Source organism: Tursiops truncatus, chromosome 3, assembly GCF_011762595.2.
Source record: "Tursiops truncatus isolate mTurTru1 chromosome 3, mTurTru1.mat.Y, whole genome shotgun sequence".
In the NCBI taxonomy this organism is placed as follows: Eukaryota; Metazoa; Chordata; class Mammalia; order Artiodactyla; family Delphinidae; genus Tursiops; species Tursiops truncatus.
The window spans coordinates 49005531-49032002 of NC_047036.1; the positions used below are offsets into that span (position 1 = coordinate 49005531).

At 37.5% G+C, this 26472-nt stretch overlaps 1 protein-coding gene and 1 non-coding gene across 10 annotated transcripts in view; both read left to right on the forward strand.

Moving 5' to 3' along the window:
- Window positions 1-26472, forward strand: part of IPO11 (importin 11) — a 249283-nt gene that overhangs the window by 32825 nt on the left and 189986 nt on the right. For all 9 annotated transcript variants that reach the window (XM_073802150.1, XM_019929993.3, XM_073802149.1 and 6 more), the window contains exons 4-6: window positions 15461-15533; window positions 16924-17127; window positions 25813-25945. In XM_073802150.1, coding sequence (XP_073658251.1) covers window positions 15461-15533; window positions 16924-17127; window positions 25813-25945 — 410 coding nt within the window. The remainder of the gene's footprint in view (window positions 1-15460; window positions 15534-16923; window positions 17128-25812; window positions 25946-26472) is intronic.
- Window positions 84-187, forward strand: LOC117311994 (U6 spliceosomal RNA). Its single transcript, XR_004526180.1, has one exon. It is a non-coding gene; the product is annotated as a U6 spliceosomal RNA (small nuclear RNA).

Below are 26472 nucleotides of genomic sequence, written 5' to 3' on the forward strand. Positions count from 1 at the left end.
CCTCAGTGTCATCCTTTTCAAATTCAAGGCGGTGTAAGACTGTTATCTGTTAATCTTCATTCTTTATGTGAAAGAATTCATTTGTGCTTACTTCAGCAGCACATGTACTAAAATTGGAACAGTACAGAGATTAACATGCTCCCTGCTGTAGGATGATATGCAGATTTGTGATGTGTTTGATATTTAAAAGAAAAGAAGTGTGTTAACTACTGAAGAAGTAAAGTGTTCTACATAGTTAATTACAAATCAACATCTATAATACTGCCTTTTTCTGTGAGTTTTTTTTTTCCCCATGGGCATAGGGTTTGTGGATTTCTCATTGGCCTTCTGTCTTAGAGGATCTCTGATTTTATGGGCATAAAACAAATGCTGAATTAATGAATCATGTTCAGAAATGTCCTTTTTTTTTTAAAGGAAGTACAAGGCTTGAATTCTGGAAAATGTCATTGAGAAGGAACTCCCAGGTCATTTCTGAGCCAACTGATGTTAATTCTCTAGTCTTCTGCATAATTGCCTCTGTGGTGGAAATTGGGTAGTATATATTTGTAATCTCATCAGATTCAGTTGTAACTTCTCTTTACGTGGTTAAGTGAACAAATTTTTCTTAATAGTTAATTACATGTTATATAATTGATGGAAAGACAGTGTAGACTGGACCCAGGAATTTGTTGGATAGAAAACAGTGAACTTTGCCAAAGGAGTAACATAGTCTTTGTCCTCCAGTAGATGGCACCACAACTCTGTAGTTTTTATATTTATAAGCCCCTTTTTAAAAAAAATGAATACCTCATAGTGCTTGTAAAATATGCTCTTGAGTAATATTGGAAGTAACTAGAGTATTTTAAGGCTACACTTAGGATACTATAGTATAAATCAAACCCTTCTCTATTTATTTTAGAATTAATTAATAATTTTGAGAGAAATGGAGTGTTTAGTGATGAGAAATTTTGTATGTTGTTGAGTTGTAGGAAACAATGCAACAAGATATGTTTCTACTGCTATGTCCAGTTAAATTTTATATGTACCCTAAAATTCATTTTGTTTTACTAGTTATATGAAGAATATGGTTATAAGTGACTGTCTTGGATGGGAGAGTAAATTTATAGTTAAATATTTCAGATTGTACTTTCATGTAAAGAATTAGAAACTGGAATTTAGTTTAAATTTTAAAAGTTAAGGGAGATATCTTACAATAAGTAGTTAAACCCCAAGCTGTCTCTTTTAGTGATATATTGAGATACAAGCTAGAAAGGAGATGAATGTACTTAGGCAGGAAGGATGCTAAGAATGTAAAGCAGGGAGCAAAGATTAGTTATCAAACTCATTTAAATTTCAGACACTTAAAAAAAAACAACTGTGTTCCTATCTAAGTTCCTTCTTATAGTTTCTGTTCTTACCACTGTTGGCACAGAATGATTAATTTAAGCTTATATCATTACTATGTAAAATGCAATTCTTACTGGGTCCTAATTAATTAGATACTATCCAATTTCTGCTTGGGATATAGTCTGAATTCATCTAATGATAACAAGTGCATGAAGTTGAAGGTGGAATGCTAACTCTTATTGTAGAATTGCTAAAAACATGAGATTTCTCAGGTTAATGGCTTGTTTTCTTTAATAGTTATATAGTTTAATACAGTTGCATATAGTTACATGAAAACTGTTGAACCTGGCTTCTTGACATAGAAGAAAACTTGAATTTCAAGCTTGAATCAAAACATTATAGGAGGGGCTTCCCTGGTGGCACAGTGGTTGAGAATCTGCCTGCTAATGCAGGGGACACAGGTTCGAGCCCTGGTCTTGGAGGATCCCACATGCTGTGGAGCAACTGGGCCCGTGAGCCACAACTACTGAGCCTGCGCGTCTGGAGCACGTGCTCCGCAACAAGTGAGGCCGTGATAGTGAGAGGCCCGCGCACCGCGATGAAGAGTGGCCCCCACTTGCCACAACTAGAGAAAGCCCTACGCACAGAAATGAAGATCCAACACAGCAAAAATAAATAAAATAAATAAATTAATAAACTCCTACCCCCAGCATCTAAAAAAAAACAAAAAAAAATATTATAGGAGAAAACATTGTTTCAGGGATTTGATTGATAGAAGGAAGCTATTAAAATTGAAAAGTGCAGCATAGTTATAAAAAGATTAGAGAGATTTTTATTTTATTTATTTTTTTTGTAATACACAGGACTTGTATTACTTGACATTATAAACATATCAGAAATAAACAATCATAACAATGTAGCATTTTTCAAAAATAAACAGATCAACAAAACTGAAGAAAAAGTCCAGAAGATGCATGTACATGTAAGTATTTTGTACATAATAAAGAACACATTTCAAATTAGGATGGAAAGATGGGCTCTTCAATACTACTATTTAGAGCCTTAGCTCTACTTCACAACAGTGAAGTAAAAGTTTAATTGTAAAAAACTCAAAACATAAAGGTATCTAAAGAAAATATAGGTTAATATGTATATAATTTGGTATTGCAGAAGCTAAGCTTAAAGTCAAAGAAAGAAACCATAAAGGAGACCTATATTCCCATAAATAGAATAAAGGGACAATAGATTAGAAAAAGTAGATAAATCTCAAAGATGGAATTCATTTGGCTAATAAATATATTTTAAATTGTTTAAATCATTAGTAGTCAAAGTTTTTCCAGTTTAGGCAATGAGAAGATCACACCTGTTGAAATGGCATATATTAAAAAGAATGTAGGGGGCTTCCCTGGTGGCACAGTGGTCAAGAATCCGCCTGCCAATGCAGGGGACACGGGTCCGAGCCCTGGTCCAGGAAGATCCCACATGTCGCGGAGCAACCAAGCCCGTGAGCCACAGCCACCGAGCCCCCACGCCTAGAGCCCGTGCTCTGTAACAAGAGAAGCCCATGCACCACAACAAAGAGTAGCCCCCGCTTGCCCCAACCAGAGAAAGCCTGCGCGCAGCAACAAGGACCCAATGCAGCCAGAAATAAATAAATAAATTTTTTTTTTTTAAAAAAAGGAATGTAACGTACAGTCCTGAAGAGCGCACACTGAACCTTTGCCAGAGGGATTATATATGGCCACCACCATTAGGGAGAGCACATTGGTAATATACCTTAAAAAGACTGGAAATGTACATATTCCTCACCGAAAAAATTCCCCATCAAAAATTTACCCTGCGGAAATAATCAAACAACTGTATAATGTGTATGCAATGTTTGTTGTTGATAACAGGAAAAACAAATCTAGAAACAATTTTAAAAATCAGGTAACTAAGTGTTAAATTACGTCATTAAAGCATGAGCTAATAATTATGTCATCTAAATTTTCACATATAAATATGAGAAATAAATTTATGACAGAGCTTAAGAGATCATTTTTTTTATTAAAAAGTGTGTGTGACACACTTCTCAGAAGGAGAGAATTAAGGAGTAAAAGAAAGGCAGAGAAAGAAATTGAATGGATAAAAGGAGTTATCTCAGGATGATAGGACTCTAGGGTTTTTCTTTCTATGTGCACTATTTCTTTTCTAATGATTATAAAGTGAGCATGTGTTTCTTAATAAAAATAATAAAAGCTATAGAAAGTTGTGAGGAAAACAATCAGAATAAGGAGGCAGAAAATATACAAGATTTTTAGTTAATGAAGAAACAAAACATCTAAAGAATGTAGTTAATTTAATTTTTCAAATTGTGCATTCTCTTCATATTTTGTATGACATTATCTGCTATGCAATTTAGAATATCTGCTATTAAGTTACAGAAGAATTGTATAACTGATAGGGATCCAACATTGTATTTATAATACTGCAAGGCATTGTTGCAAGAAATGTTATAAATTTGTATGTTTCTGTGTCATGTATGACATAAAACCAAGCAACCCAAAAGATTTAACAATGGTATTTGTGAATCATATTTTCTAAGAGATAATTTAAATCCACATAACGATAAAATATGAATTACTAATTTTATGAAGAGAGTGATTGTTTCCATGAAGTTAGAAATGCTTATATTTGATTCAAATAATTAAGCAAAAAATGAAAACATTCTTTTTAAATGTAAATAGATTATTTGAAGAATTGAGTTGAAGCATCATATCAAGAACTATTTTTTTTTAATGTATCAATATTGGTTTATTTTTTTCTCATTTTTTTTTATTCAAACAGAAAGTCACAAAAATTATAATCATCCTCATCAGTTCACTCAGTCCCATGTAATTAATGTTTTTTTCATCTTGATCTTTTGTTAGCACTTTTATGAATTCATCAGTTTTCCATTAGAGTTCTGAAAATGCTTATCTTATTCATTCAGTTCAGCAGTATAGTCAGTTACCAGAAACCTGTGCTTGTCAGAGTCTTTTGCATGAATTCCTTGAAGATGAAACCCTTTTTCTTTTTTTTTTTTTTTTGCGGTATGCGGGGCTCTCACTGTTGTGGCCTCTCCCGTTGCGGAGCACAGGCTCTGGACGCGCAGGCTCAGCGGCCATGGCTCAGGGACCCAGCTGCTCCGTGGCGTGTGGGATCTTCCTGGACCGAGGCACGAACCCATGTCCCCTGCATCGGCAGGCGGACTCTCAACCACTACGCCACCAGGGAAGCCCGATGAAACCCTTTTATAGGAACATTTTTGCAAAAGCATCAGAGTACACCCAGAACTGTCTGTAAATGACAAAAGACTTAAAAATGACCACGGTTAAAGATTTTTTTTTTACATCTTTATTGGAGTATAATTGCTTTACAATGGTATGTTAGTTTCAGCTTCACAACAAAATGAATCAGTTATATATATATACATATGTTCCCATATCTCTTCCCACTTGCGTCTCCCTCCCTCCCACCCTCCCTATCCCACCCCTCCAGGTGGTCACAAAGCACCGAGCTGATCTCCCTGTGCTATGCGGCTGCTTCCCACTAGCTATCTACCTTACGTTTGGTAGTGTATATATGTCCATGCCTCTCTCTCGCTTTGTCACAGTTTACCCTTTCCCCTCCCCATAGCCTCAAGTCCATTCTCTAGTAAGTCTGTATCTTTATTCCTGTTTCACCCCTAGGTTTTTCATGACATTTTTTTCCCCCTTAAATTCCATATATATGTGTTAGCATACAGTATTTGTCTCTCTCTCTCTGACTTACTTCACTCTGTATGACATACTCTAGGTCTATCCACATCATTACAAATAGCTCAATTTCGTTTCTTTTTATGGCTGAGTAATATTCCATTGTATATATGTGCCACATCTTCTTTATCCATTCATCCGATGATGGACACTTAGGTTGTTTCCATCTCTGGGCTATTGTAAATAGAGCTGCAATGAACATTTTGGTACATGACTCTTTTTGAATTATGGTTTTCTCAGGGTATATGCCCAGTAGTGGGATTGCTGGGTCATATGGTAGTTCTATTTGTAGTTTTTTAAGGAACCTCCATACTGTTTTCCACAGTGGCTGTATCAATTTACATTCCCACCAACACTGTAAGAGGGTTCCCTTTTCTCCACACCCTCTCCAGCATTTATTGTTTGTAGATTTTTTGATGATGGCCATTCTGACTGGTGTGAGCTGATATCTCATTGTAGTTTTGATTTGCATTTCTCTAATGATTAGTGATGTTGAGCATTCTTTCATGTGTTTGTTGGCAGTCTGTATATCTTCTTTGGAGAAATGTCTATTTAGGTCTTCTGCCCATTTTTGAGTTGGGTTGTTTGTTTTTTTGTTATTGACCTGCATGAGCTGCTTATAAATTTTGGAGATTAATCCTTTGTCAGTTGCTTCATTTGCAAATATTTTCTCCCATTCTGAGGGTTGTCATTTGGTCTTGTTTATGGTTTCCTTTGCTGCGCAAAAGCTTTGAAGTTTCATTAGGTCCCATTTGTTTACTTTTGTTTTTATTTCCATTTCTCTAGGAGGTGGGTCTAAAAGGAGCTTGCTGTGATTTATGTCATAGAGTGTCCTGCCTGTGTTTTCCTCTAAGAGTTTGATAGTTTCTGGCCTTACATTTAGGTCTTTAATCCATTTTGAGTTTATTTTTGTGTATGGTGTTAGGGAGTGATCTAATCTCATACTTTTACATGTAGCTGTCCAGTTTTCCCAGCACCACTTATTGAAGAGGCTGTCCTTTCTCCACTGTACATTCCTGCCTCCTTTATCAACGATAAGGTGACCATATGTGCGTGGGTTTATCTCTGGGCTTTCTATCCTGTTCCACTGATCTATATTTCTGTTTTTGTGCCAGTACCATACTGTCCTGATTACTGTAGCTTTGTAGTATAGTCTGAAGTCAGGAAGCCTAATTCCTCCAGCTCTGTTTTTCGTTCTCAAGATTGCTTTGCCTATTCGGGGTCTTTTGTGTTTCCATACAAATTGTGAAATTTTTTGTTCTAGTTCTGTGAAAAATGCCAGTGGTAGTTTGATAGGGATTGCATTGAATCTGTAGATTGCTTTGGGTAGTAGAGTCATTTTCACAATGTTGATTCTTTCAATCCCAGAACATGGTATATCTCTCCATCTATTTGTATCATCTTTAATTTCTTTCATCAGTGTCTTACAATTTTCTGCATACAGGTCTTTTGTCTCCTTAGGTAGGTTTATTCCTAGATATTTTATTCTTTTTGTTGCAGTGGTAAATGGGATTGTTTTCTTGATTTCACTTTCAGATTTTTCTTCCTTAGTGTATAGGAATGCCAGAGATTTCTGTGCATTAATTTTGTATCCTGCTACTTTACCAAATTCATTGATTAGCTCTAATAGTTTTCTGGTAGCATCTTTAGGATTCTCTATGTATAGTATCATGTCATCTGCAAAGAGTGACAGCCTTACTTCTTCTTTTCCAATTTGGATTCCTTTTATTTCCTTTTCTTCTCTGATTGCTGTGGCTTAAACTTCCAAAACTATGTTGAATAAGAGTGGTGAGAGTGGGCAACCTTGTGTTGTTCCTGATCATAGTGGAAATGCTTTCAGTTTTTCATTATTGAGGACAATGTTGGCTGTGGGTTTGTCATATATGGCCTTTATTATGTTGAGGAAAGTTCCCTCTGTGCCTACTTTCTGCAGGGTTTTTATCATAAATGGGTGTTGAATTTTGTCAAAAGCTTTCCCTGCAACTATTGAGATGATCATATGGTTTTTCTCCTTCAATTTGTTAGTATGGTTTATCACATTGATAGATTTGCATATATTGAAGAATCCTTGCATTCCTGGAATAAACCCCACTTGATCATGGTGTATGATCCGTTTAATGTGCTGTTGGATTCTGTTTGCTAGTATTTTGTTGAGGATTTTTGCATCTATGTTCATCAGTGATATTGGCCTGTAGTTTTCTTTCTTTGTGACATCCTTGTCTGGTTTTGGTATCAGGGTGATGGTGGCCTCGTAGAAAGAGTTTGGGAGTGTTCCACCCTCTGCTATATTTTGGAAGAGTTTGAGAAGGATAGGTGACAGCTCTTCTCTAAATGTTTGATAGAATTCGCCTGTGAAGCCATCTGGTCCTGAGCTTTTGCTTGTTGGACGATTTTTAATCACAGTTTCAATTTCAGTGCTTGTGATTGGTCTGTTCATATTTTCTATTTCTTTCTGATTCAGTCTTGGCAGGTTGTGCCTTTCTAAGAATTTGTCCATTTCTTCCAGGTTGTCCATTTTATTGGCATAGAGTTGCTTGTAGTAATCTCTCATGATCTTTTGTATTTCTGCAGTGTCAGTTGTTACTTCTCCTTTTTCATTTCTAATTCTGTTGATTTGAGTCTTCTCCCTTTTTTTCTTGATGAGTCTGGCTAATGGTTTATCAATTTTGTTTATCTTCTCAAAGAACCAGCTTTTAGTTTTATTGATCTTTGCTATCGTTTCCTTCATTTCTTTTAAATTTATTTCTGATCTGATTTTTATAATTTCTTTCCTTCTGCTAACTTTGGGGTTTTTTTGTTCTTCTTTCTCTAATTGCTTTAGGTGCAAGGTTAGGTTGTTTATTCGAGATGTTTCCTGTTTCTTAAGGTAGAATTGTATTGCTGTAAACTTCCCTCTTAGAACTGCTTTTGCTGCATCCCATAGATTTTTGAGTCGTCATGTCTCCATTGTCATTTGTTTCTAGGTATTTTTTGATTTCCTCTTTGATTTCTTCAGTGATCACTTCGTTATTAAGTAGTGTATTGTTTAGCCTCCATGTGTTTGTGTTTTTTACAGATCTTTTCCTGTAATTGATATCTAGTCTCACAGCGTTGTGGCCCGAAAAGATACTTGATACAATTTCAATTTTCTTAAATTTACCAAGGCTTGATTTGTGACCCAAGATATGATCTATCCTGGAGAATATTCCATGAGCACTTGAGAAAAATGTGTATTCTGTTGTTTTTGGATGGAATGTCCTATAAATATCAATTAAGTCCATCTTGTTTAATGTATCATTTAAAGCTTGTGTTTCCTTATTTATTTTCATTTTGGATGATCTGTCCATTGGTGAAAGTGGGGTGTTAAAGTCCCCTACTATGAATGTGTTACTATCGATTTACCCTTTTATGGCTGTTAGTATTTGCCTTATGTATTGAGGTGCTCCTATGTTGGGTGCATAAATATCTACAATTGTTATATCTTCTTCTTGGATCGATCCCTTGATCATTATGTAGTGTCCTTCTTTGTCTCTTGTAATAGTCTTTATTTTAAAGTCTATTTTGTCTGATATGAGAATTGCTACTCCAGCTTTCTTTTGGTTTCCATTTGCATGAAATACCTTTTTCCATCACCTTACTTTCAGTCTGTATGTGTCTACAGGTCTGAAGTGGGTCTCTTGTAGACAGCAAATATATGCGTCTTGTTTTTGTATCCATTCAGCCAATCTGTGTCTTTTGGTGGGAACATTTAGTCTATTTACATTTAAGGTAATTATTGATTATGTGTGTTCCCATTCCCATTTTCTTTATTGTTTTGGGTTCGTTATTGTAGGTCTTTTCCTTCTTTTGTGTTTCTTGCCTAGAGAAGTTCCTTTAGCAGTTGTTGTAGAGCTGGTTTGGTGGTGCTGAACTCTCAGCTTTTGCTTGTCTGTAAAGGTTTTAATTTCTCCATCAAATCTGAATGAGATCCTTCCTGGGTAGAGTAATCTTGGTTGCAGGTTTTTCTCCTTCAACACTTTCAATATGTCCTGCCACTCCCTTCTGGCTTGCAGAGTTTCTGCTGAAAGATCAGCTGTTAACCTTATGGGGATTCCCTTGTGTGTTATTTGTTGTTTTTCCCTTGCTGCTTTTAATATGCTTTCTTCGTATTTAATTTTTGACAGTTTGATTAATATGTGTCTTGGCGTATTTCTCCTTGGATTTATCCTGTATGGGACTCTCTGTGCTTCCTGGACTTGATTAACTATTTCCTTTCCCATATTAGGGAAGTTTTCAACTATAATTTCTTCAAATATTTTCTCAGTCCCTTTCTTTTTCTCTTCTTCTTCTGAAACCCTTATAATTCGAATGTTGGTGCGTTTAATGTTGTCCCAGAGGTCTCTGAGACTGTCCTCAGTTCTTTTCATTCTTTTTTCTTTATTCTGTTCTGCATTAGTTATTTCCACTATTTTATCTTCAGGTCACTTATCCGTTCTTCTGCTTCAGTTATTCTGCTATTGATCCCATCTAGAGTATTTTTCATTTCATTTATTGTGTTGTTCATCATTGTTTGTTTCATCTTTAGTTCTTCTAGGTCCTTGTTAACTGTTTCTTGCATTTTTTCTATTCTATTTCCAAGATTTTGGATCATCTTTACTATCATTCTGAATTCTTTTTCAGGTAGACTGCCTATTTCCTCTTCATTTGTTAGGTCTGGTGGGTTTTTATCTTGCTCCTCCATCTGCTGTGTGTTTTTCTGTCTTCTCATTTTGCTTATCTTACTGTGTTTGGGGTCTCCTTTTTGCAGGCTGCAGGTTCGTAGTTCCTGTTGTTTTTTGTGTCTGTCCCCAGTGGCTAAGCTTGGTTCAGTGGGTTGTGTAGGCTTCCTGGTGGAGGAGACTGGTGCCTGTGTTTTTGTGGACACAGCTGGATCTTGTCTTTCTGGTGGGCAGGACCACGTCCAGTGGTGTGTTTTGGGGTGCCTGTGAAATTATTTTGATTTTAGGCAGCCTCTCTGCTCATGGGTGGGGTTGTGTTCCTGTCTTGCTAGTTGTTTGGCATAGAATGTACAGCACTCTAGCTTGCTGGTCGTTGAGTGAAGCTGGGTGCTGGTGTCGAGATGGAGCTCTCTGGGAGATTTTTGCCGTTTGATATTATGTGGAGCTGGGAGGTCTCTTGTGGACCAGTGTCCTGAAGTTGGCTCTCCCACCTCAGAGGCACAGCACTAACTCGTGGCTGCAGCACCAAGAGCCTTTCATCCACAGGGCTCCTTAATTTGGGATGATTCGTTGTCTATTCATGTATTCCACAGATGCAGGGTACATCAAGTTGATTGTGGAGCTTTAATCCGCTGCTTCTGAGGCTGCTGGGAGAGATTTCCCTTTCTCTTCTTTGTTCTCACAGCTCCCAGGGGCTCAGCTTTGGATTTGGCCCCGCCTGTGCGTGTAGGTCGCTGGAGGGCGTCTGTTCTTTGGTCAGACAGGACGGGGTTAAAGGTGCCGCTGATTCGGAGGCTCTGGCTCACTCAGGCCGGGGGTAGGGAGGGTCACGGAGTGCAGGGCGAACCTGTGGCGGCAGAGGCCGGCGTGACGTTGCTCCAGCCTGAGGCGCGCCGTGTGTTCTCCCAGGGTAGTTGTCCCTGGATCCCGGGACCCTGGCAGTGGCGGGCTGCACAGGCTCCCCGGAAGGGGGTGTGTGGATAGTGACCTGTGTTCGCACACAGGCTTCTTGGTGGCGGCAGCAGTGGCCTTAGCGTCTCATGTCTGTCTCTGGGGTCCGCAGTTTTAGCAGTGGCTCATGCCCATCTCTGGAGCTCCTTTAAAGGCAGCGTTCTTAATCCCTTCTCCTCGCGCACCAGGAAATAAAGAGGGAAGAAAAAGTCTCTTGCCTCTTAGGCAGGTCCAGACTTTTCTTGGACTCCTTCCCGGTAGCTGCGGTGCACTAACGCTTTGCAGGATGTGTTCACGCCGCCAACCCCAGTCCGCCCCCCGTTGCTCCAACTGAAGCCGGAGCCTCAGCTCCCAGCCCCGCCCGCCCGCCCAGGCGGGTGAGCAGAGAAACCTCTCGGCTGATGAATGCCGGTCGGCCCTGATCCTCTGCGCTGGAATCTCTCCGCTTTGCCCTCCGCACCCCTGTTGCTGTGCTCTCCTCCGCGGCTCCGAAGCTCCCCCACTCCGCCACCCGCAGTCTCCGCCCGCGAAGGGGCTTCCTAGTGTGTGGACACTTTTCCTCCTTCACAGGTCCCTCCCGCTGGTGCAGGACACGTCCCTATCCTTTTGTCTCTGTTTATTTTTTTCTTTTGCCCTAACCAGGTACGTGGGGGGTTTCTTGCCTTTTGGGAGGTCTGAGGTCTTCTGCCAGCGTTCAGTAGGTGTTCTGTAGGAGTTGTTCCACGTGTAGATGTATTTCTGGTGTATCTGTGGGGAGGAAGGTGATCTCCGCGTCTTACTCTTCCGCCATCTTCCCGGAAGTCCTTCACGGTTAAAGATTTGATGATAGTTCAGAATAATGCAGTTGACAAGGAAATTTAGTTATTTCTGAGATATACATTTTAAAATAATAATTAGAATTATGACTTATAACATTATACCAGAACATATAAGATTTTTAGGAATTTCAAGTAATGTCTGAAACATTTATATTAACATATTTCCATACAAATAACCCAAAGAAAGTTTAGTATTAGTTGTTTTTTTGTTTTTAATTTTTGAATTTTTTATTAATTTTTTTAATATAGCAGGTGAGATCATTTTTAATGGGAAAGCATAGAATTGTATTGGGCTTTAACTCCTTTTGCCTAAATGTTTATTTTTTAAATTGAAGTTTAATTGACATATAACATTATATGAGTTTCAGATATATAATATAATGATTCAAAATTTGTATGTATTGTGAAACGATCACCACCATAAGTGTAGTTAGTCACCATACCTAGAGAATTTTTTTTCTTGTGATGAGTTATAAGATTTACTCTTTTAGCAACTTTCAAATACACAGTACAGTATTACTAAGTGTAGTTGCCATTGCTGTACATTACATTCCCGTGACTTCTTTATAACTGGAAGTCTGTACTTTTATACTCCCTTCACCTGTTCCACATGCCCCCCCCATGTTTATCTTAATCTTGTCTTCTCATTTGTTTACTAATCTTGAGCAAGTCACTGTTAAGATTAAAAAAAAGTTTTATTGAAGTATAGTATGTAACATACTTAAAAAGTACACAAACGAAGGGTACAGTTTGAATGTTTGTAATGTGACCACATCCATGTAACTACCACTCAGAACTAATCTAGAACTAGCACGCCAGAGGCTTCCTTTTTGCCCTTTCACAGTCACCTATATGTCCTCCTCAAAGATCTGACATTGCTCACCATAGATTAGTTTTACCTTAGATTAGTTTCATACAAATGGAAACCTTATAGTATGTTCTCTTTTGTGTCTGACTTTTTTTTTTTCTGGTACACGGGCCTCTCACTGCTGCGTCCCCTCCCGTTGCGGAGCACAGGCTCCGGACGCACAGGCTCAGCGGCCATGGCTCACAGGCCCAGCCGCTCCGCGGCATGTGGGATCTTCCCGGACCGGGGCATCAACCCGTGTCCCCTGCATCGGCAGGCGGACTCTCAACCACTGCGCCAGCAGGGAAGCCCTGTGTGTGACTTTTATTCAGTGTTATATTTGTGAGATTTATCCATGTAGTTGCATGGGACAGTAGTTTGCTCTTTTATGTTTTATAACGTCCCATTTTAGGAACATACCACCATTATCTGTCCATTCTGCTGTTGATGGGTATGAAGGTTGTTTCTAGTTTTTGACTATTAAAAATAAGGCGGCTTTGAAAAATCTTTTGCATGTCTTGTTGCATATAAGTTTGTATTTTATTGTCATTTATGGTTACGTGTATGTTCAGCTTTAGTAGATTCTGTCAATTAGTTTTCCAAACTATTTGTACCAGTTTGCCCTTCCACTAGTAGCATGGGCGTTGACATTTGCTACACATTCTCACCATACTTGGTCTGATCTGTTTCATTTTAGTCATGCTGGTGTGCTTGGTAATTTTTGCATTTTCCTGATAAACAATGAGTACCTTTTTCGTATACTTATTAGTCATTTGGAAATCCTGTTTTGTGAAGGGCTTGCCATTTGCACATCTAAAAAAATTGGATTATGTTATTGATTTATGGGACTTTATATATATATTTGGATATAAGTCCTTTGTTGAATATATATATATTGAAAATATCTTCTATTTTGTGACTTGCCTTTTCACTTACTTGCTGGCATCTTTTGATGAAGTTTGTAGTTTTAATGAAGTTCAATTTAGCTACCTTTCTTTTTATAATTAATTCTTTTGGGATCTGTTTACAAAATTTTTCCTCAACACAAAGCCATGAAAATATTCTTTTTTCTGCTAGAAGCTTTGTTTTTTACTTTTCACATTTTGGTGTATGTCTGTGTGATTTCTGTGTAAACTTACACTTTCTGTGTAAGTTATAGATGTGAAGTAGGGGCAAGCACCATGTATTTTTCCCCAGTAGCATTTCAGTGGTTCCCTTGTTATAAATCAGGCACTTTATACATATGGATCTGTTTTTGGATTCTCTATTTTGTCCTATTGGCCTATTTTTCTATCTTTGCTTTAGGTATTGTACTTTATAAGGCTTGATGTACTTTTGATTACTGTTTTGAATTTAATTTACTGTTCTTTTTTTAGTTTTTTGAAATGGAAGCTTAGATAATTGATATTCAGTTTTTCTTTATATGCATTTAAAACACTAAGGCTTTTTTGTAATCATGGCTTTAGTTCAGTTTCACAAGCCTTGATATGTAGTATTTTCATTACCATTCATTCAAAAATATTTTTAAAATTCCCCTGTGATTTCTTTTTAGACCCATAGGCTAATTAGAAGTATTTCACCTAATTTCCAAACATGTGGGACTTTTTGTTGTTGTTACTGATTACATTCTTTGAAATGTGTTGTCTTGTTTTATGATCCCATCATATGGTATTTTGGTAAATGTTTTATATGCACTTGAAAGGAAAGTATGTTTTGCTGTTGTGGATTATAATGTTTTATATATCAGGTCAAATTTGTTAATTATGCTATTGAAGTCTTCTGTGTTGTTACTGATTTTGAGCTACCTTTTCCATCAGTTACTGAGAGAGGTATGTTAATATCCAAATAACACTCCAATCTCTGCCTTCATTTTTACATAGTGTTATTTTCAAGTATCTTCTCTGTGTCTCTGTCCAAATTCTTCTCTTCCTATAAATGGCACCAGTCATTGGATTAGGGCCCACGCTAATCCAGTATGACCTCGTTTTAACTTGATTGCATCTGCAAAGCCCGTAATTCCCAATAAGGTTACATTCACAGGTATATGGGGTTAGGACTTGAACATAGCTTTTGGAGGGTTTGGGGAGGGGTACACAATTCAACTCAACAGACGCTTTAAAACATTTTTTTAAAAAATTGTATGCAACTTTTTTTTTTTTTTTTGCGGTACGCAGGCCTCTCACTGTTGTGGCCTCTCCCGTTGTGGAGCACAGGCTCCGGACACACAGGCCCAGTGGCCATGGCTCACGGGCCCAGCCGCTCCACGGCATGTGGGATCCTCCCGGACCAGGGCACGAACCCGTGTCCCCTGCATCGGCAGGCGGACTCTCAACCACTGCGCCACCAGGGAAGCCCGATAGCACATTTTTGGGGGGATGATTCATCCAGTGCCAGCTACTCTATCATAGCCAGAATGGACAACCTTAAAATCAGTTCTTTAAAATTTAATTTTATAATAAATAAAACCATTCATATAGTTCAAAATTCAAAATGTATACAATCTTATACAGATGGATAGTCTCCGTCTCTTTCCTTTTGCTATCTAGTTTCCTTCCTCATTTGCAGTCAGACTTATTAGTATCGTGTTTATTCTTTTCAGACATGTAAAATGAGAGATTTTAAACTAGTTGATTTCTAGTAAGTCTTCCATCCCAAATATTCTCTGATTCCTGATCCCTTTCCACATAGAATTTTGTAAAAGAAGTCAGTGTAAGACTAATATTTACTCATAGATTTTTTAAAGACCGTCATTAATTTTTTGGTAAGCAACTGTTTTTATATCAATAGAAGGAAACATCAAAATATCACGTTCTTTACTCTGGATTTATCTTATTTCCTATTGCTTACTGTTTTGTGCTTCCTGTTTATTCAGTTGTGAAGGAATTTTGTGCTTTTGTATTACCTGATGTGTCAATATACAAGTAATGGAAATAATTCTGTTTAATTACCAAAACAATCAAGGACACATTGTTTGAAAGACTTTTTATTGCTAAAATTCTCAGTCGTGCTTACCTGCATTCATTATTAGGCAGCATTCTCTTGCATAACAAATATATCTTTTTACAGTGCTCTCTCAGAGGAAGAGAAATCTACATTGCGTGCAGGGCTAATCACCAACTTCAATGAACCAATAAACCAGGTTAGTGAGAAAATGAGTGCCAACTATTCTTTCTTTTCCCTTAGTTTTTGCTTCTTTTCCAAACTAACTTTGTTTCTTGGCGTTAAAAATAAAATCTTACAATGTTCATTTGTGATGTTTATACACATTTCTCTGATGGTTTTTTAATTTTTAGATCCAAGTCTACCTGTTAAGAATTTTGATTAGATTTGGCTGTTAATGATTTAAAACTCAGAAGTCATTTGAAGATAGATATACTTGGATATTTTTTAACTTCTTCAGTTTTTGAGCCAATATTGAAAGCACATCTCTATATATTAATTATAGACGTTAATTTAGCACTCCCATCCCCCCTTCCCCTAAACTACAGGATGGCTTCTGGTTTTTGTCTGTTTCCTTCATCACATTTGAAGTTCTCACTACTCTGTGGGAATTGAATTTTTCTTTCCCTTATAGTGAGATTTTTCTTTTAAGAATAAAATAAGTTTGCTTATGATACAAAAATTATTTTTCCAAGTTACTACTATTTCTTACATTTGATTCATTAATTTGAATATTAAAGCACACTGTATTAGGTGGTGTATCCAATGCAGTTTTATCTAAACCTATTTAAGTGATCTGAGTTTTTTGCTGTGCATTTCTTCAACTGAGGGAGATGAGGGAAGATGGAGAGGAACAGAGTTACTTTCTGTGGGGCAGGAGGTGGTTGGGGTGTCAGGGTCTTGGGTGATTGAGGGGTAAACCATTGCTTAGGTGTTCTGTCAACCAGAATTTGTGAAACTGATCTGAACAAATATTATGTAAATACCTAATATTGATGTTCATTTCTACTCTGAGGTCATTGGTTCTCAAAGTTTGCATTCTTAGAACTTCCTTATACTGCTAAAGTAAAACACGAAATGGTTATATATGTTGATATTTATTGTATTAGAAATTAAAATTGAGAAATCTAAAAAACTATTATTTTTTAACATAAGTAGAATTTAAAAAAGTGAACAATAGCTATTTCCCCAAACAATAAATATTTAATGAGAAGAGTAACATTGTTTGGCATTTTTGCCTATCTCTTTAGTGTCTGGCTATTTAAAAGAAGACATCTAGATTTTCAAATATATCTGCTATTTACAATGTTGTGATATTATTTTGGCAGAAGCTATGTGATGAAAATCTAGCTTCACACCAGTACGTTATTGGGAAAGGGAGGACCTCACAGAAAGGATCCTAGGCCCCCTAGGGATCCATAGATCACACTTTGAGAACTACTATCTTAAGCAGTTGTTCAGTGAAATCTTACTCATTTTTGTTAAATGTATAATTAACCAAAAAGGTAATTTTCAACTATGAATGCATTCCTTATCTATTGCTTTAATTTCATATGTTTATTTCTGAAGATTAATTCTTTTTCCTTTAGATTGCAACTCAAATTGCCGTGCTGATTGCAAAAGTTGCTCGATTGGACTGTCCTAGACAGTGGCCTGAACTGATTCCCACTCTTATAGAATCTGTCAAAGTACAAGATGATCTTCGACAGCACAGAGCGTTGCTTACCTTTTATCATGTTACCAAGACCCTGGCGTCTAAACGACTGGCTGCTGATAGAAAACTGTTTTATGATGTAAGTGATTTAACAAAGAATTTGATAATGAAAACTGTGGTACTTGTATTAAAAGGTGTGTAATTTTACCTCTAAATATCTTATTGAAGGATTTTTAATTTCTAATTGACCTCAAAAGGTTCATACTAATAGATAACACCCAAAAGGTTTTAAGCTGGTTAGTGATATGACTGGTAAGGTCACTTAGTCGCCAGTGAGGGGGAAAAATTGGTGGAGAACAGTCTGAAGGCAAAGAGACTGGTTTGAGGCTATCTGAAGCAGTTCAGATTCGATGATAAAGCTCTTAAATGAAGCAGCGGTAAAGAGAACATTTAGAAGCATGTAGAGTTGAAATTTAGGAAGTTACAATTGACACGCCTGGGTAATCGGTGGATGTAGGAAGGAGTCTGACACAACTGAGGGTGTCTATAGGTGTTTTAGCACCATTTGTTGAAAAAACTTTACCTTCTCTATTCAGTTGCTTTGGTGCTTTTGTTTGTATTTCACTGTTTTGAACTACCAGAACAGTGATTTTCATATTATTCAACCTAACATTTTGAACTGTACCAGGTAACAGTGGGAGTCTCCAAGTGTTTTTAAGTGTTCTTGCTTACCTTTGGAATCCTCACTTTGAGGATATGGCTTGGGAATTTGCATTTTTGATAGGTTCCCCAGGTGATTATTTTTTTTTTTTTGCGGTACGCGGGCCTCTCACTGTTGTGGCCTCTCCCGTTGCGGAGCACAGGCTCCGGGTGCGCAGGCTCAGCGGCCATGGCCCATGGGCCCAGCCGCTCTGTGGCATGTGGGATCTTCCCGGACCGGGGCACAAACCCATGTCCCCTGCATCGGCAGGTGGACTCTGAACCGCTGCGCCACCAGGGAAGCCCTCCCCAGGTGATTCTTAATACACCAAAGTTTAAACCAGAACCACATTATGTTCTCTTTATTTTTAACCCAGTAGGTTTAAATAGCCAATTTTCTATTTATCTGAGGATATTGAGTGTAAGAAATTCTTTTTGTTAAAGGTTGCTTTTAAAATCCTTGTCAGTTTTGCTTGATATCTAACAAGGACTAAAGAAATGGACATTTTATCTTCTCAAGTCACTCTATGAATTTCTTGTTGATTTTTCTCACCTTTATCCCCATCTTAGGCCCCTTCAATTTCTTTTATATAGACGTTTTCCAAAATCAAATGTGTAGAAGATTCTGGGTTACAGTTACTCTATAGTGAAGGGTCCCCTTCTATAGAAGTCTTACTTCTTAGTTTGACTTTCTGAAGTTGTACTCTCTTAATGTGTTGCCTCCTTGGTTTTCAGATATAATTTATATTTAGCCTAGTCAGGCTCTACAAATTGTATCTAAACTAGCCTTAGTCTGTATAGCTTGTTTGCGTTAGCTTCCTGTCCACTTCAACTTTCTTGCTTGGTTTTCTTGTAGTGTGAGGCTATTTCCTCTCCATATAAAATGAAATATAGGTCTCCTTAGCGTCCTGTACTTACTTCCAGCAGAGTATTTATTACACTGTACATTGCATTGTAATTACGTTATAATTGTTGACTTACTTTTTTGAGATCCACCACACTGAATTTTATGAGGGTGGACTGTAGCTCTTATTGTTATAGTCCTACTATCCAGCCCAGGAGAATGCACATCAGTGGATGGTGCTCAGTAACTGTTAAATGAATAAATGGTAAAAGAAGAGATTTGTTCTTAGATACCTTCTAGATTTCAAAGTGGTATAGTGCAAAACTTCAAAAAGCAGGAGTTTGAGGAGCATATACAAAACTCAAGATACCGGGAAGAAATAATTCAGCTTAGCACCTTTCATTCTGGAATGGAGTATCTGAACCTGGAAACATGGAGCACAGTAGGGACTAGGAGGGGAGTCTTGTCTCATGGGGTTGGGGAACAAGATGTGTACTTTAATTGAAGGTAGCATGTGTGGGAAGATACTATTATAAAGAGCAAGTTTGCTAGTTAATAAAGCAACTCCTATTATTTTGGTAATCTGAAGTGTGGGGAAATCTTCCTTTTAGTAATGTGTTTACTTTATTGTTAAGATGGTCTTCATGTACTAAATTAGTTTCCCACCTAAAATTAAGTGTAAGGTCATAGTTGAGCTAGTTGGTATGGCAAAGTAGTGCAGTGTGTACTTAAAACCCTTCCCTACTGCTCTGCGTGCCCCAACAATTTCTATATCTTGTTTTCCCTCCACGTTAAAATAAGTCTTTTTCAGGGGTGACAAACTACAAAATCAGCAGTGGAGAGAAAATTGCTTTGCAGTTACAAAATTGAGCTTGATTTGACACAAAGAGGATTCATTTTCTAGAAAATCATAAGCTTTTCATACAAACCTGAATATAAAAAAGTTGGCATTAAGTACAGTTAAAATCTAAAGTCTACAAAAGCAAGGGATTTAAGGTACAGATAGTAATTCTAATGTACTTGTAAATGTATTAACCAAATAATACCTTGTAGACATGATGTGTAACCCACAAATGTTTATGCTATGGTAAATGAAATAATCTGAAACTCAAAAAAGAAGAAAAGATTTTTTGAAAGCAAGTGTATTTCACTTGTGTTTAGAAATATGGGTTAACAAGTATGAGAAGACCTGGTTTCCAGTGAAGAATGTTTCTTTGTCCTGAGCAGCTTTGGAATTTTGAGTAAGACATTTAAACTTTATGATTCTTTAAAATTTTCTTTCAATTCTAAAGTTGTGTGATTCTGAGAATTTATAATCTTTATTATTCCAAGTTAATCTATACAAACACCATTAAAGTTTTGAGATGGAAATCTTAGTTATGGTGTAATTTAAATATCAATTTTGCGTTTTTTTTTGTTTTTGTTTTTTTTGCGGTATGCGGGCCTCTCACTGTTGTGGCCTCTCCCGTTGTGGAGCACAGGCTCCGGATGCGCAGGCTCAGTGGCCATGGCTCACGGGCCCAGCCGCTCCGCGGCATGTGGGATCTTCCCGGACTGGGGCACGAATCCATGTCCCCTGCATCAGTAGGTGGACTCTCAACCACTGTGCCACCAGGGAAGCCCCAATTTTGCGTTTTCAATCACTGTTTTTTCTAGAAGCCAAGACCTTTGTACATTTAGTTTTATTTTTTTTGTATTTTCTTAACATACAGTTAAGTTCTTGACTTACTGACTTTATTGGATACTTTTCTGTGGAATTTTGGCATACAACCAGTTATATCGTTTTCTTAATTAAGAAAATTTCAAATATACTCTAGTTGAGAGAACAATACAACAACTCGCATATATTCTTCACTCATATTTAACAGTTCTTAAGGAGTTGCCACGTTTACTTTTCCTCTTTTCTGGAGCAAATCTTAATGTGTTATTTCATCCAATAATATTTATAGAGTATGAATCTCTAAAAAGGACATTTTCCATAACCAGTTTTTATTATGAATTTTTAAAGTTTGGGTGTTAGGAATTAATCTTAAATTCTTCTCCCTGAGAGTAGGTCAGCAGATATTGTTTGCCTGTTGTGTACGAGAGATATCTAAGGTACTGAAGAAGATGAAAGAGACAAATAGTCGTCTCTTGACATTCATGGGGAAAGGCGTAAGACACAAACCCTCAAAGTTCATTTAGTAATTTATTAAAATCTGCCACAGAAGAAAACTAAATACTGTATTACATTGTTATAGTCAAAGCTAACATTTAGGAAAATATAAAAAACTGAAGGGTTTATGATGAATAATGTTCCCACTAACAGCATATGTATTATTTGCATGGTGAAGATAAGAGAAAACTGTGTGGCAAGGTGAAGTCAGGTTGCAGTACTACCAAAGAGTCTTCCTGATGAGTTACTGTTTTCTGAATAAACTAACAAAACAGAACCACATAGCTACTCTGAGATGGGTTGGTTAGTATAAGCTCACTCAGCCTCGTAAAAGAGATTTTCATACTTAACTTCTTATAAATTTATAATTTCATGATGTGGTCCTTAGGGAAAATTCCCAAATAGTTGAAGTTATGAATGTTACATTTGAGAATGCCAAGGTGCCACTTATATGGTATAGCTTGAACCTCCAGGAAATTTACAGAATAGTGAAATTTATTTAAAAGATAAATGTGTTTATAAGCAAATCATCAAGTAGGTTAAATTCATTTTGTTTTCAGTTTCGTTTGGGTGATTTTAAATGCCAAGTACTGATTAAATGCTGATTCTAGATCTTGTCTCTTGCTCTGCCAAATTCAAATTGGCTTTTAATCACGTTGTTTAAAGAGTGACTCCTATAATACACAAAGGGTCATCTCTGCTATGAGCCTGTATGGGTACTTAAGAGTGTGTGTGTGTGTGTGTGCGCGCGTGCGTGCATGCGTGTGAGTCTAGGCTTATATAAATATGAGGAAACTTTTGGTGGGAAGTTTTAATGGAGGAGAGAGTCAAGGTGACTAACTTGATCAAAAAAAAAAAAAAGCTGTGCACTAAACAGAAGAGGAGATTTTGAGTATAGCATGGTGCTTATCCTTTCTGGATGGTTCACAAGGACTCTTGTCTGGGTCCTAGGAAAAGGGGCTCTTGAAGCATTGCCGATTTATGCTTTGTTTTTTGCCCATGTCTATCTGTCTGACAAATATTTGAGTTCCTACTCTGCCAGTCACTGTATTGGATGCCTGAAATGCAGCTGTGAACAAAGGCAGGATCCCAAATGGAGAGGAGGGTAGATTCACTTCCTCCTTCCTCATATTGAGATCATATTCTGTATACCTGAGAGCATTGTCTAGACATCAGTAGCTAAGGACAGCCTTACGGCTGTTGCTAGGATTAGAGGACTTGAGGGATCTGGAAGATGGGCCACAGTGACCTTCCTGGGCCTGAGGTGTACCAGTGGCAAGTTTGAGAACAAAATAAAAATTAGATTTTACTTAAAAAATATGTAGGTAACAGATGTTACAGGTCTTTAGGAATGTCCTTCATTGAAAGTTAATAAATATCAATTGAGAGACATTGGCACTTTGGAAATTGTTTTTGAAACCTTATAATCCACCAAAGCTTCTGGCCTGACACATTTGGGTAGTTTGATATATATGTATGTCATGGTTAAGTGGAAACAAATTTATATTTAAATATTAAGGAAAAAGCTGACTACTACTAAAGTAACTACCTTTTTTTGTTACAAATGTGTGGATGTTTTAAGAGTTACTTGTGAATTTTTTAAACATATAGAAAAATAAAGAAAAACTATTAACTGCCATATACCCATCACCTAGATTTAGCAGTTAACATTTCGCTGTTTTTGCTTTATTGCTTTTTCTAAGATATTTTAAAGTAATTTAAAGATTTCACGATATTTTATTACTAAATACTTGAGTATTCATTTGTAAAAAGATAGATTTATTTTTTTAAAGGTTAAAAGAAAATTTTCCACTGACAGTTTACTGATTTAGTAGACTTTTTTTTTTTTTTTTTTTTGCGGTACTCGGGCCTCTCACTGTTGTGGCCTCTTCCGTTGCAGAGCACAGGCTCCGGACCTGCAGGCTCAGCGGCCATGGCTCATGGGCCCAGCCGCTCCGCGGCATGTGGGATCTTCCCGGACCGGGGCATGAACCCATGTCCCCTGCATCGGCAGGTGGACTCTCAACCACTGCGCCACCAGGGAAGCCCCTAGTAGACTTTTATTCAACTATTCATGGGTCAGGCAGCATCCAGTCTAGCAGATAGGAGCTCCAAAGAGCTGTACAAGCTGAAAGAGTTTTTTGTACAAAAGCGAGCAGGAACAAGGAAGCTAGACTGGGAATTAGCTGAATAGCTAAATCCAGGGTTATTTTCCTCATATGGAGCAAAGAGAAGTCTTAGAGCTGGGTCAGGTAACTTGTGTTGAGCAGGCAGGCACTGATTGGTTGACCTAGACCTGCCTTTTCTGAGAGAGCCCAGCATAGAACCTTAGTTCTAAGTTTTGGTTTGCTGCTGTGGGGCTTAGCATGAGTGATTCCATCTTGAGCCTAATCTGGTTACTTAGCATATATAATCATTTAACTTTTATCATACTTGACACACGTAAAAGTAGTGATTTAATATGATGTAATACTTCTAGCCAGTTTTCTACGTTGTTCTTAAATATGTTTACAGGTGGTGTGTTTGAGCCAGAAAAATGAATATGGCAGGTACATAGCATTTGATCATGTTTCTTAAGTGTCTGGTTTTTTGGCCACACCATGCGGCTTGTGGGATTTTAGTTCCCTGACCAGGGATTGAACCTGCACCCTTGTCAGTGAAAGTGCGGAGTCCTAACCAGTGGACCGCCAGGGAATTAATTCCTTCTTAGGAGCCTTTTTAAGTTAGAATAGTATTCTCTCTTTTTCTTTTTTTATTGGTGCACCATTGACATGTTGAAACATTTTTTGGTTATCTTTTTTTTTTTTTTAATATTTATTTATTTGGCTGTGTAGGGTCCTAGTTGTGGTGCACGGGCTCTTTGTTGCAGCACATGGGCTTCTCTCTAGTTGTGGCATGTGGGCTCCAGAGCGCCCGGGTTCAGTAGTTGTGGTGCACAGGCTTAGTTGCCCCCGCGGCATGTGGGATCTTAGTACCCTGACCAGGGATTGAACCGGTGTCCCCTGCTTTGCAAGATGGATTCTTAACCACTAGACCACCAGGGAAGTCCCTATCTTGTTGATTAGAGTTAGGTTAAGCAGGTTTTGAAAGCTCCAGTTTGTGGATAATATTCATTGCCCCACTATTAGTGATGAATTACAAGACTTTGATTTAAACATTTTTGGTGCTCACTTTTCTTAAGGGAAAATTGTGAGGACAGTGGTCCTGAGGCTAAAAAAGTTTAAGAATATTTAAAATGCTAAAAGAAATAAAACTTCCTGTAATGTTTTGCCTTTGATATTCAAGGAGTCAAGTCTGTATGCTTCTACAAAGTTGCTAAGCAGTCAGTGGGTGGCACTGTTTCTTCTGGTTTAGAAAAAGAAAAGTGCAAGTATTTGGGATTTTCGTGAACTACTACCTAAAATGTTTCATTAAATAATTAATTTTATATTGTCTAACTGAATATTCCCTACCCCTTCTACATTTTTGAGAATAAAATGTAGAATAAATATTTTTATCCCTCCTATTTGTGCTTTATTATTACTTTCTCTTTTCCAGATGAGCCTTTTGTGACCATGTATCAGTTGGTATTTTCTGGAGCAGATAGAAGCTTGTGGAGGGCTTGTGTTTACAGGATAGTTAGCAGTATTCCGTCCCAAATTCTTGTGGTTTCTTCCTTCTTTGTCTGTCTCCTTCCTTTTACCCTTGGGCTGAAAGTGTAGCGCTATTGCTGCTTCATTCCAGCCATCGCTGTTTGTGCAGAGCCCTTTTGTAGGCTAGCTGAAAAGAATTATGAATTGTGGCATAATAGATGCCTAATGCCTAAACTAGGTGCTTAGCTCCAGAACTGGAGTGTGAAACAAAGAAGAATATTAAAGTTTTTTCATACTGCTGTTTCTTTCTTGATTTCTGTCACAAATGCTATATGTCTACACACTAAAAACAATGACCAAAGCAATAGGGGCTGGATGACTCCAGTCCAGGTTGTGGAATGCCCCATTGCTGGGAAGCCAATTCTGGACTGTAACTAAGTGGTATTATATTCTGCAGCTCTCTTCTGGGGGAGAGAGTTAGGGGTGGGATAGGATACTTTATACCTTATCAGATTCCAGGAGGCCATGAGAAACCATCTAACAGAGGAGATAGGGAGGTGAGCAGGAGATTGGTGTTCTAGCAGTTGCTTCCTCTTGTGTTCCAGGAGGATCACAAGATGTTCTGCCAATACTCGGATTAGCTGAGATTTAAGCCTTTGCCTCTGTAGATATGTGCAGTTTCCAAGGGGTATGGTGAAGCTGTTTCTCTATACCTGGACACACAGACCATTAAGATTACTGAATTAAAATAACAAGTGGAATTTGCTTTTTCATAGAAATATTATATTTATAGGATTGTGTTTCTGACTGGTTTCTGATGCCTGACCACATTAGTAAATACAGTGTTTAATTAGTTGATATGACATATCTCAAATAAGAAAAAATTATTCTGAAGTGTACTAATGATAACTAGTCATATGCACTTATGTATAATTTTATTTGAAGAAGATTGCCATGTAGGCTCAGGTGGTTTGCTCTTAGACCTTCTGGAAAAAAAATGAAGATACCACTGGAAGGTGGTTCTTAGTGTGAGTCAGGTTTTTAAATACTGGTACATATTAGGCAAGCGGCCTGACAAGTGATGTGGTTTGTTATGTTCTTGGCTTTAAATACCCAAGACCATATGGGTAGAATTGGCAGAACACAGAAATTTAACTCCTTTGTATTCTTAGTATATTGATTTATCTGATAAACTCAATGACAGTTCTGTTTTTAAAGCTGAGTGTTACAACTATTAGTGGAAGAAAAAAAAGTAAAAATAGGAAATATCAGACTGCAATGCAGGCATTAGGCTAAGCAGTGTTTCAAGAAACTAATATTTGGGGGGGGCATGTGTGTGTGTGTTCTTAGCAGCAGCCAATGTAAACTATACTTACTGCTGTGCATTGTGACTAAAAAAAGTTTAAAATGTTGCTGTAAGTGATTCTTGACTATTTTAGTCAAGAATTGAAAATGTGTGCTCAGTTTTAAAACCAAAACGTATTACTACGTAGGTCTAATTGATTACTGAAATCTGTAATAATATTGTGACCAAATTTGTTGATATCTTTGCAGTTAGCTTCTGGAATTTATAGTTTTGCCTGCTCTCTGTGGAATCACCACACAGACACATTCCTTCAACAAGTTTCTTCTGGCAATGAAGCTGCAGTTCTAAGTTCACTAGAACGAACTCTACTGTCATTGAAAGGTACTATTAAACTTGACATGCTTATTTTTGAAACAACATACCTCAGAATAGTGGCCGAATAGTTTATCTGTATGGACTTGCTGTTTCCAGTTGCACTGGTGGAAGAATAAGGCGCTAATAGTTCCCTCAGAGACAAGGGCTCTTGTAGTTTGCTTTTCTTTTGTAAGAATAGCTCTTCCTCTACGCTAATTGATGAGAGCACACATAGTTCAGATGGATAGCTTGAAGTTATATTCACATTACTGGAGTTTCATGGCTCTGAATGCATACCTTTCAAATACTTGCACTTCTTTTTTGCTTCATTTCTCATTCTGGGCTGCTACCATTATTATTGTCATGCCGACTTTCCTAAACTTCTGTCCCCAAGGCTTATTAGTTGAGCTCTATCTCCCAGCTCTCTTTTCCCTGAGAACTCATCTTTCTTGTTTGTACCTTAGGCTCACTTGGATTTTAGAAGGTGCTTGTTGGGGTGCTATCTTGGCCTGTGTTTTCCTATGCTTTGTTTATAGGCATTCCCTTAGCATAAA